Below are 12,507 nucleotides of genomic sequence, written 5' to 3'. Positions count from 1 at the left end.
CTCAGCTGTTCCCTTCACACTCCTGTAAATTTGTTAAATCTGGGGTTTTTGAACGCCTTTATCATTCAGTTATTGTCACACTGATAGCTGATATTTACTCCTGGTGATCAATGTATTTAAAAGTGATTAATTTTGTATTAAATAGAAACAAATTCAGGGAGATAAAACAGAGACCCCTATAGAACACTAATAATGAGGAAATCATTTTTAGCAGAAGGTTATATTATCTGCAAGGGGCAGGTTTTACAGATTATTTCTTATGTATCTTATTTATACTTATTTATACTATCTTGTAAATGTTAATCCACTCATTTTCATTTGACTGCTGCAGGTCTATCTGCGTATGTTTCTCCTCTAAATGCTGATTCTGTGAATGTGAATCACACAGAGCAGGGTCACTCAGACTGACCTGGATCTTTGCGCGGCTCGTGGTGCTTCCAGTCTGCAGGTAGAGTGGCGTTGCTCTCAACCCCAAACAGGCCCCGCCTCTCCCTCTCCATGTTTTTCACACTGCAGAACAGCTGGTTATTGGTGTTCTGTAGGGCAGAGTGAAAAGTATACACCAATCAGACACATAAACTACAGAGCTGTGACCTACTGGTTTATGATTTCATGGCCCTGAAAGCTGTTGTTGACTGGATAAATTACATATCAGCGCCTGAAAACTGCCCGAAGTATCAGGTGGTGGAGGTGGTGTAACAGAGGTGGCATTCACCTTGATGGTGCGGTCGTGGTTGTTGGGGAGGTGTGGCAGAGGAGGCCTGTTCTGGCTCAGTGTGTGGTAGCTGGGGTTGGAGTAGTAGTGGTGGTAACTGTGAGGAACATCTGTAGGCCAAAACAAACACATGGAATCACGTCTGCTGCAATAAAATTACCTCAATGTCAATAAAATGCACCGCCGTGGAACACTAATTACAAAAGCACATACACGCAACTAAATCCACATTCTGACCAAGAGCAGCTATAAAAACATTAAAATATAATGACCCTTAAATAAATAAAAAAAAATGCTTAAAATTCAATGTATGGCATCACAAAATGATTTCACTCGATCACATTTCACTCGTTTGCAAGCATATCAATTGTGATGTTTCCATTTAACAGTGCTCATCAATTTAAATTGTAATACCATGATTTTATAAAAAAATGTAAGCAATGAAATAGGAATTGTGATCTTAAGTTTGAGAAACATAAGCACTAAAAATTATATGATGTTGTCTCACTTGTTATAATCATTAAATGCCAAACATGGTACCTCTAAACCACTTTGATCAACAAGTGGGTAAATATCTTGTAATAGTTTCAATAGCCATTTCAAACCATATTTCTTTTTAGTTAAGAGGGTATAATTTACATTTTGTTTCATAATAATTTCTAAAAAATAAAAAACTTTAATGAAATCTTAAGTAAAGAATTAAATGTCTGCACGGCCAAAATGACGTCACACCATCAGACAAGAACCTTTGCGGTGGTTCTTCCAACTAGGCGGACATTGATAGGCATCCAGGCCTAGGCGTATGGAGAACTTTGAAAGCTCTGAAAATGTCGACTTGCCACAAGGAGAAACACCTCAAAGTGTCTAAAAGATTGAAACGTTTCCTCGTCAGGATGTCAGCTAATATTTATGCGACTCTTCAATCTAAAAAGTATAACCAGAGCTTAACGACCCCCCAGGTTAACACTGTTAACTCTGTTGGGACTTTTGTCTTTGTTAGCTGCTTCCATCGGCTCAGCCATCGCCATGTTGAGACCCGCATGGAGGCAATCCCCCAATCATAGATATTCCCTGAATTTGGAATTTATCACTTTAAGTAGGATTTTAAATGCATGGCTTTTATTTGTAACTGAGTCATTTTAACAGTAAAACATCTGAGTAGTTCTTCATCCACCACTATATACGGCGTATGATGATTGACCTACCTGGTACTGCGTATTCAGAGTTGACTGTGCGGCTGGTGGAGAAGGACACGGTCGGGGTGTTGTTCTGTTTGTCCTTCTGCCTGCGGCGGTAGAGCAGCAGCAGAGCCAGCAGCAGCACCACCAGGATGACGAGCACGACGATGCCGCCGATGGCTCCCCACGACTCCCTCTCACCGGGAGGAAGGGGGACCATGACGCTCCCTGACTTCACAGACGAGTCTGTCGAAAAGGAGGTGGAAAGAGGAATGAAGTACAGCAGCTCATAGTAATAGTAAAACATGGCTGAACGTTGACCTGTAGTGTGAAGGCGCTTTGATTGGTTTGAAGTCTAAAAAGGCGCTATAGAAATGCAAGTCCATTTACCATTTACCATCAGTATAAAATTGACAATGTTTTATTACCAATAAAAAGTTTTTCACAATAACTTTAACTTTCCACCTCAGAGATGGAACAAGGAAAGGCCTAGAAGCCACTGAATTTACAAATGGAATACGAAGGCAGTGACATCTTTTATCCACTACTTCTGCATAAAAAAGATGAAAACATGTTTGCATCTTTACCTTGTTTACATTCCTCTCCTTCACTTACACACACACAGTCTCCAGTGTATCGGTCACAGATGAGGTCGGTCGGACAGGAACAGGTCTGAGTGCAGAATGGACCGTAACGCCCCGCACTACAGGCTGGAAAACACAGGGTACAAATCACACCAATTCATTAGATACATGCAACAAATATTTAACTATGGTGCAAAGATAATAATTCCCCACATGTGTGGTCATATTTGCACTGAGAACAATGCTGAGTACAAATACAACTTTCTTAGTCATTTATTCAATTTCATCTGTCAGTTTGAGTTCTGGAGAAATATTAGATGGTAGAACTGCAACAATTAGCTGATTTATTCATTAGTCAATCAGCAGAACAATTTGCCACAATCATAATAATCAATTAGTTGTTTCAGCCATTTTTCAGGCAAAATGACCAAACACTCTCTGATGTCATCTTTTCAGATGTGAGGATTGCTGCTTATCTATTTCAAATAGGGAAATAAATTGAATGTCTTTGCAAGCTATTTAAATATATACATTTTGGCTGTGGGAAAATATAACCTGAAGTTTAATAATTATAGCAATAGCATACAATACTAATAGCACTATAGGTCTCCTTCTTGGATGTGATGAATGATTGATGCAGCAACAATCTGTATACCTCCATCAGCAGTTTTCATGTTAGTCTTTCAGACATTTCATCCACAACATGCACTTTTCTAGTTGCCGTATGTTGTTGTACTCACGTATGGAGCAGTCAGTAGCGGTCCAGCCGGGCAAACATTCACAGTGACCGTCTCGGTGGTCGCATGTGGAGTTGTTGGCACAGTTCACACACACTTGAGAGCACTGTTTGCCATAGTAGCCAGCTGGACAGACTGCAAAACACACAATGTCATGTTAAGAGTTATCCGTACTGGATCGTATTGAGATTTAATGAGGGTTTCTGTAACATCCATGATGATTTGCACATGGGTGTATGATTTATGATGTTAATGCCAACCTTGATCACAGTTGGGTCCAGTGTGTCCAGGCAGACAATCACACTCTCCTGTCACATGGTGGCAGCGGTACGACTGGCCACAGGATGGGCATGACATACTGCACTGGTCACCATACATACCAGCTCTGCATTCTGGGAGACAAACAGATAAAGAGTGAGCGGATGCAGATGTTTTCCAGAGTCGGTCCAGTACCCTTCTGGTTTTGATCTGATCTGTTTTCTGCTGTTTGTAAGCTGGATGACAACAACACTCACTGTTCTGACAGGTGACTCCCCAGTAGCCTTCACGACACACACACACTCCAGTTTCCCTCAAGCACGTGTCACTGTTGTGGCAATGCTTGAAACAGGTCTGGTTACAGTTGCGCCCCCACAGGCCCTCTGAACATGGCTCGCTACAGCGAGATCCTGGAGGACAAAAAAGGGAGAGTGGATGAAGGAAGCTGTGCAGACCAAAACTCAAGTGTGTTTATAAGAAGTATTCATACCCAAGTCAAATTGGCAATACCACAATGGAGATTTACTCCATCCAAGTCAAAGTCATGTGTTTAAAATATAAACTCAGATGTCAAATGACAGTCAAATAGAGAAGGAGTGAAAAGAATAATGTTATTTGTAGTTTAGTCCTTGCTTAGCGGTATTACAATGTGATTAGTGGTTGAAAGTAGCTAAGGACATTTACCCAGGCACTGTACAAGAACAACTTCGAGCTACTTGTACTTTACTCGAGGGTTTCCATTTTTTTAATACTCAATACTTCTGCTCTGCTACGTTTGAGATGGTACTTTTTTCCACAAAAATGATGTAAAAGCTTCAATTAATAGTTACTTTTTTTTTTAATAAATATAATGTCTCCAAAATTATATGAAATAGCCAAAATGCGATCCACCTTGACAAACTACAAAATTAAAATGGTACCTATACATAATACATCAGGAATAGTAATACAATATACAATGAAACAACACTGAGGGCTCATTTGTTTCTGGATAATGAGTTATTTTAATACTTAAAGTACTTTTTGCTGATACTACTTCTGCACACGATTTTGGATTCAGGACTTTTATTTGTGTTTTTTATATTCCAGTTCTTTCTCCACCAATTAATGTCATAAAAGCGTTTAAATGCAAACACTTAAATATAAACTCTGTCATCTATCGTCCAACTTATACAGGTTTTAAAATGAAAAATGTTTGCCAGCGATGTGAATTTTAGGTGACTTGAAGTCAATGGTGGTCCTTTAATTCAGAGAACAGTACAATTCCAAATCAAAGAGAGACCGAGTGGTTTTAAACCTGTGGCTACGTTGGTTCTGTTGGTTGCAAAGCCAAGCTGGCAGCGACACCAGGAGGACGTCATCACTTACCCCACCATCCTGGCAGACAGTGGCACTCCCCGGTGGTCGCCTGGCAGCCGTCGGCATGAACACAATCACACCTCTTCAGGCAGCCTGGCCCAAACGTGCCCATCTGCACATGTGAGCAAATGCCAACGGGCAGAGAATTGTCAGGGGAATCTCTTCAACATTCGGCCAGCTCAGTCAGAGTCAGACAAAATACTACACTGGCAATGTGTGGCCGTACGGACAGCCTGGTGGGTTGGCACGGCTGAGACAAGAGGGGCACGCGTCCAAAACACAGATTAAAACATACAGAGGGTGAGATAAGGGACGAAAAGTTGGACAACATTTCTGCAGACTGTCCAATCAGAACCGACATGTTCTGTATAATTATAGCCCCTTATGATTTGTGTATAAGTCTTATCAAAGATAGCAGTTCATTTGTCCACTCAGCTCGACATACAATAAACATACAGTTCGTTTTTCTTATCTTCCATAGGAAGTATTATATTATTAAGTGGCATGTGTTTGCATGCAATGCTGTGGCTTTAGTCCAGGACATTTTCTGTTGCTTTGGGAGACAACCTGCAATGTACTTTTGGCCACCATTTATTTTATTCTATTTTATTTCATTGTAGTATGCATGTCTATTTTATTCAACTAGCATGTATATAAATTATATATATTTTTCTACATATAATGAGCATCTTCATCACAAAATGTCTTACGGTATTAATAAAGTTCTTATTTATCTTACCTTTTTTGTTTACAATTTCTCAATTTTTGCGGTTAACATAAAAGTAATTCAAATTTCATGATAAAAATTGATTATTGTCAGTATTGCTGGCTGTTTCACTGGCTTGAGGTTAGAGTTTACCAACCTTTCATTTGAAAAACTGGTGGAATAATCTACTCCCTGTGCAAAGTGATGTGAATTGGTAGGTTTCTGGAAATATATGTTTTAGTATTTATATTTATCGTTGTTTTTATTGTCTCCCTAGAGAAAAAAACCTCTTTGATTAAAGCAATTTCTGCATAAAAAACAGATGCTAAAAGACACTTTTTTTAGTCTAATTTAAGATTATCTGATGCTCTCATCCTCACCACTTCATAAACAAATAGGCAAAGCTATAAAGCCTCATATCCACGCATTTACCGGGCACGACTGGTCACAGAGCGCCCCCTGCCAGCCGGCTTTGCATGTGCAGGATCCATCTGCAGGATTACACTTCGCCCCGTTGGCGCAGTGGCAGGTGGCGTTGCATCCTGGGCCCCAGGTTCCCTCAGAGCAGGGGGTGGAACAGTCCGGCCCACGCCAGCCTGCAGACACACCAAGGACCGTCAGCCATGTTTGATTGAATGTTATTTCACCAATTTTGTCTGTCAATAGGTCAAGCATTGACTGTCAGGCTGTCAAACGTTTCCTCTTTAACAGTCAATATCTGTATGAATATTTTTTTACCCTCTTTGCAGAAGCAAGTCCCGTCAGTAGGCGAGCAGTCGACAAAGTTTTCACAGGAGCACTCAAGGGAACAGTTCTTGCCATAGGTGCCACTTTTACAAAGACTCTCACAGTGAACCCCCTGTAATAATTCAAAAATATTAACTTTAATGATAAACATAGAGGGCATATAACAGGTGGGATAAATATACAATGAAGTAGGTAATCTGGGCACACTGAGTGAAAAGAAAATATAAATTATTCATTATTCACCACTCACAGTAAACCCGGGGGCACACCGGCATTGTCCCGTGGCGCTATCGCACACCCCTCCGTTCACACACAGACACGGCTCCAGGCAACCGTGACCGTAGAAACCGTGAGCGCAGGTCTCGTTACAGAACAGTCCGGCCCACCCTGGCTGGCATGTGCACTCTCCTTTCATCGGGTGGCAGCTGGGCAATGAAAAAAAGAGATAAATGTGATTTAAATCGTTACAAAAATACAAAGGAACAGTGGGAAAGTGCTGACTCTGCCAAAGAAAACAGTGAGGAGCTACACTGCTGAGTGCTGAACTGATTTGGTCAGTCAGTGATAAGAGTGAATCAGTCAGTTCTGTTTGAAAAGGATTGATAATTGGATAATGATTTGTTAATGCATGTGCTGAACACCTCTTGTTAATTTGTGTCTTCCCTCATAATTATAATTAGGATATGTGTATTCACTTCTGTCGCATATTTATTGTGACAGTAATCTTTGAAATCAGAAATCATCTCATTTGTTGAAAAAACAACAACATCTCAGCTGGTGGAGCTAATGAATCTGAGGAAAATCCAGCAAGGCTAATTAGCAACCGTGCTAACCCCACACAGGTGTTTTCAATTAGTCTGGTTGATTAGGCAATTAGTTCCCCCCCACCACCACAGGTGCAACAGGAGAGTGAGAGAGATGTCAATCAAACAAAGACAGCACACGCCCACACAGTCCTGGGAACAGGTCTAATCATGTGGAATGAAAAAGTCAAACACCTGTAGTGTGTTTGACTTTTGAAAGGGAATTGCCTGAAATAGTTGAAGTTGATCAGCATGGACTAGAAAGGGGTTTTGGCATAAATTGCCATGGTTATAAATTGTGCAGTGGAAATACACAGGAAGTTGGAAACGATTGACATGGTGCTGGACTCTGGTGGGAGATTTTTGAAGGTTGTGGGCACATCTGTAGAAGTTCTAGATGCTACAATTTGGGAAGGATTCGCACCAACTCAGGCAACTTGGTCTGAGTTATGGAGCGGACAAGGTCTGGACTCGTAGATGTGATCACTTTTGGTTTGCACTGAGAAACCGTAGGGGGCAGTAATGCAACTTTTTGGATGCCAACCGCCATAAAACTTAACAGAAGAAGAAGAAAACACCTGTGAGGGTTTAACATGGTGTGTAGGCTGAGGTTGTGGAGTGACCAGGACCAGAGCTTGTCACTGTGTTATGAAGACTAACTGACTTGTGACCAACTGAAAAGGACTTCCACTCCACAGCTTAAAACCTCTGCTTAATTTAAACCAACTATTAGCCAATCTAGTTAGATAGCCTGCTGGCCTTTAGTATCATGAAGAAATGACAAAAAGTTGAGTAGTCCCAGTAGTTTTATGGACACAGGTGGCAGCATCGAGCTCGTCAGGCCACCAGCATTAGGTGTTGAGGACTTGAAAAAAATCTTTATGACAAGCTTTTCAAAGGTAAGATGTATGCTTTATTGGAAGAATTTATAAGAGATAAGTCTTGATTAGGAACTGAATTTGTAAAATATCTTGAGTAAACTTTTCCCACCTTTTAAAAGCAGCACAAATGTGAAACCGTTCAGTGTGTTACCCAACAAGGACTGGGGTCTAAGGTGTAGATGAGCGTAGGTTTAAGTGTGGGGCCAACAGTAGTTTGCTAACTTGCCTCAAATTGTGTGTCTTTGGCTCTGCTCAAAAAGATTTCACTGAACCATAATTGGATCATTTCTGCCTCCAGGGTTTTCCTGACAACCTCCACTCACCTGAGCGTCTGTTTGTCCTGGCAGAGACACTTGCGTTCACAGTGCATGCCGTATTTGCCCGGCGCACACATTCTGTCCCTGCAGTGTGGACCGCTGAAGCCCGGCTCGCATAGGCAGCCTCCATCAATGTTGTAGCAGCGAGCGCCGTTAGCGCAGTCACACACACCTTTACAGTCCTGACCATAGGTGCCTGCAGCACACTCCTCGTTACACCTGAGGGCAGCAACACAGAAGGTTGAATAGATACACTGAAGAGCTGAACAAAAAAAACAAACAAATAATGTATCGTGGTTAGTTAGTCATGATGATAGCCAGGACTGTATTTCTGTCTCTAGTGTCCGTTGAATAGTCAAAATGAATTATATTTGACAGAAAACTGCAATGGTTGACAGTTCAGTGACTACAAATCATGCAATCAGGACGGCACAAGAACGGACACACACACACACACACACACACACACACACACACACACACACACACACACACACACACACACACACACACACACACCTACCTGTTACCAGTGAAACCTTTAGCACACTGGCACTGTCCAGTTTCGGGGTCACATTTGCCCCTGTTGTGGCAGACACACTCCTCAGCACAGTTCTGTCCAAACCTTCCCTCTGGACATCGCACCGTGCAAACTGCACCCTGCAGAGTAACGAGGCAAAAAAACTGTGATGAAGCAGAGAGAAATGAAAAGTAAACGCAGATGCATCATTGCAAAAACTGGAACGAGTCACCAACATTGCAACTATCACAGTTACTCAGAAAACAAGTGGTTCGTTTGCTCCCTGATGAGATCACAATCTGATGTCTTCCAAAGACTTTCTTTTTTTGTATTACCTAAGTGGAAAACCATCTTAAAGTCTCTAGAGATGAGAGGTTGTTTTCAATAAATCTTAATAAAGGCAGCGACTGTTTGTCCAAAGTTGGGAGAAACATAGAACATGACATGTCAGGCTAATTCAAAATCTGGCATCCTCCACAGATAACATGAAGGTTTGTGTCTGTTCAAGCTTTAACTTGATAAAACATACCGTCCATCCAGGCGGACAATCGCAGATCCCTTGGCCTTTACAGATGCCTCCATTCTGGCAGGAGCATCGGGCGTGGCATTTCTTGGCACACGCCTTCTCACAGCTGGGGGGGGGGGGGAGGATGGAGAGGATGCTTAATAACAGCTTAATGGACCACTTTTGTCAAAAACACTCCATGTGTCCTCCATGTGTCCTCTAGAGGCATTCCTGAGGACTTTCGTAAAGGTTTTGTTCTACAGTAAAAGTGGACAAAATAAGTGTTTGCAGAGTTTTTATGAAATGTGTTATTCAAGTATGAGCATAGGGGTATTATGTTTATTTGTTTCATATGTTGATGCACATGTAAAGCACTTTAAATTGACTTTGTGTCTGAAATGTTAGGAATAGACAAAACTTATTTTACCTAGAGTAACTAAGTACGTTCATTCAAGTGCTGTGCTAAAGTAAGACTTTGAGGTTCTTGTACTTTATTTTTTCTGCTACTAATCCATAATCAATTAAAAGGCAAATATTGCACTTTTTACTATTTTTTGTTTGATAATGTTCGATTGAAGAATTGGATTGATAATGCAAAATATAATCAATAAATTATGATGTGTTATAGAAGACACATTTTGCAAGCATTTTGTAGTCCATAGAGTCCTATTATTATATTCTACTAAACTACTCAGAAGGAAAGAAGTAGAAAAAGGAGAATAAGGAGAGGGCAATAAAAAAAGAACGGTAGCTCTCTGATTACTCTAAGACTTGGCATCTCAACGGCTTTATGGGAATCATCAGCACTGTTACAACGTGTCTTTGACCAATCAGATTTCTTGGCTGAAACTACCTTTTTTTTTTTACTATTCAGTGATGGGATATTATATTTTCTAATACACCCACGAGGTGAAATAATATGGACATACTTCAAATACACAATCCATCAAGGAGCTTTGTCCAATGATCATTGTTGCCAGGCCTCCATTCTTATTTAGCTGAAAATGGTGTGTTGTTCACATTGGCAGTAAAAGAGTTTCCACTCGTATTTAGTGAGGAAGAGTTTTCATTGCTTACTCATCCTGAGGGGCAACTAAAAACGGGGCGTAACAGATGACTCATGAATTAACTTCATGGATAATAAAGTTGTGGAAACAAATAACTTGGTAAGAACTGACATATGAGTCCGAAGGACCTGCTGAGAAAATTAATATAATAAAGTTTAATACTGTGATGTGTAATGAAGTGAGGTATCTCCTAAATAAATTTAAAAAAACTGTACATACTCTCACTAAAAATGTCTCATACTTAAATTGATATTGTGTCAATTTCCGCTACATGCAGCATGACTCGAGGGATGGCAATGCTGGTTTGGTTCAGACTTAAAAACTCACTCAACTATTGGATGGATTGACATTTAATTTTGTAAAGACATTCATGGTCTTTGTTGATCCCTTGACTTCTTCTAGAAGCAACGAGATGTTAACATTTTTGTTTTTTGGAGAGATTGACATAACATTTTGTACAGGCATGCATGTTCCTCTCAGGATGAACTGAGATACCTGTGATGATCCCCTGACTTTTTTGTATTTAGCCATTATCTGATCGAAATTTCAAATATAACAAATACTTTGATTTATAACCAAATACCTTGCAAACTTTTGACATTCCTATCAGCCTCAGCCTGACTGTTTTTTGTGCTAATCTGCAAATGTTAGCACGGTAAACATTATGGAAAACACTATACCTGCTGTACATGATGGTAGCATTTAGCTCAAAGCAATCGAAATATCAGAATATAAAAAACTTTGAAAAATGGGACCCATTCCAAAAGAAAAAACCCAGAAAATATTAATGTTACACAATGTTTTTCAGTCAATGTTTGTCTCTTTTTATAAAAATCAATATAGCATTTAGTAATGAATCTCCTGATATTCAAGGCACCTGTTTAATATTCATTTTGCACACTTACAAAGTCCCAGTGAATCCGTCCCGACATGAACACGCTCCGCTTGTTTTATTACAGGATCCTCCGGTCCCACACTTGCACCTCTGCAGACAGCCCTTCCCGAAGGTGCCTGCTGGACAGGACTCCTCGCAGTGGCGTCCTATGAACCCTGGAGGACACTGACACGTCCCCTTGACCGGATCGCAGAGAGCTCCGTTCTCACACTTGCATTGCTGACTGCAGCGTGGCCCCCAGTGTTTGTCATCACAGGCTGAAAGGCAACAGGACAAACAGTTGTTTATTGATCATGAAGTATGCAAAGATACGTTTATTCATGCAAAAAAATGTCTTTAAAGAATTAATTGTGAATGTATAACACAACGTTCTGGTTTATTCATAGTTTATTCATGCAAAAAAAGAATTAATTTTGTTTGGTTTATTGGATTAGCTTCTTTTTTTGTTTAATCTCAATCTCCATATTTGATAAATGTAATGATTCTAGATTGAACTAGATTGTCATTGATACTACCTGGGGGGGAAATGTTTTATTTTTATTGGGCACCTCACTTTTTCTTATCCAGAAATAGTTATTTTGTTGTTTTCCAGACCACCACTACTCATGTAGTTAAACAGCTACACACATTCTCACCAGGGAGGTTCTCACTTTCATTGCCCCAATTTTCCGACGATTTAAACCAGTCAGCTTCCAGTAATTCACCTCCTTCTCTAAACACTGAGTCAAACCTACTCTGCAAAGCTAGAAATGAAATAACAACACCCAAGCAAAATAAGATTACTGATGATTATTCTAACTTGCACATGATGCATTTTGTGTCAGTTTTGTTTTCACCATTCTGTTTTCCTCCCATACACTGTGGTCTTCACTTACAGTAACATATGATGTCATGAAAAACAAATACACAGAAACAAATCTGATTTAAGTTCAACAACCCAGAGATGAAAAACAGAACAGAAACATGACAGGAGGAGTGCCTGTGAAGGACATAAAGTACTGACATCACTGTCGATCTCCGTCGTGCTTCCACATCCAAATCTCCCCCTTTAGTCCTGGAGTGTTATATTACCAACAAATAATTTGGAATTGGCAGGCAGATTTGCATGGAGCTCACAAGACGGACGACTTTTAAATGGTTAATTTTACAGAAGCCTTAGGATCGGCTCCGGGGGGGGGGTTGAGTGCAGGGCAGAGATTCACACAAGGTTTGGGTTTCAATTCATGATGAAGAGA

General features: G+C 40.4%; 1 protein-coding gene across 1 annotated transcript in view; it reads right to left on the bottom strand.

The window, feature by feature from the left end:
* pear1 (platelet endothelial aggregation receptor 1) overlaps window positions 1-12,507 on the bottom strand; it is a 45,626-nt gene that overhangs the window by 3,038 nt on the left and 30,081 nt on the right. The window contains 15 exon segments of the mRNA XM_054621698.1: window positions 410-536; window positions 716-825; window positions 1,921-2,139; window positions 2,481-2,603; window positions 3,218-3,349; window positions 3,475-3,606; window positions 3,730-3,882; window positions 4,841-4,943; window positions 5,970-6,133; window positions 6,276-6,396; window positions 6,535-6,709; window positions 8,292-8,504; window positions 8,809-8,945; window positions 9,335-9,437; window positions 11,283-11,529. Of these exon segments, the coding sequence (XP_054477673.1) occupies window positions 410-536; window positions 716-825; window positions 1,921-2,139; window positions 2,481-2,603; window positions 3,218-3,349; window positions 3,475-3,606; window positions 3,730-3,882; window positions 4,841-4,943; window positions 5,970-6,133; window positions 6,276-6,396; window positions 6,535-6,709; window positions 8,292-8,504; window positions 8,809-8,945; window positions 9,335-9,437; window positions 11,283-11,529 (2,259 nt within the window).

The sequence above is a fragment of the Anoplopoma fimbria genome, chromosome 20, assembly GCF_027596085.1.
Source record: "Anoplopoma fimbria isolate UVic2021 breed Golden Eagle Sablefish chromosome 20, Afim_UVic_2022, whole genome shotgun sequence".
Lineage (NCBI taxonomy): Eukaryota > Metazoa > Chordata > Actinopteri > Perciformes > Anoplopomatidae > Anoplopoma > Anoplopoma fimbria.
Note: the sequence above shows the minus strand (reverse complement) of the source record. Positions and strands in the feature narration are given on the sequence as shown.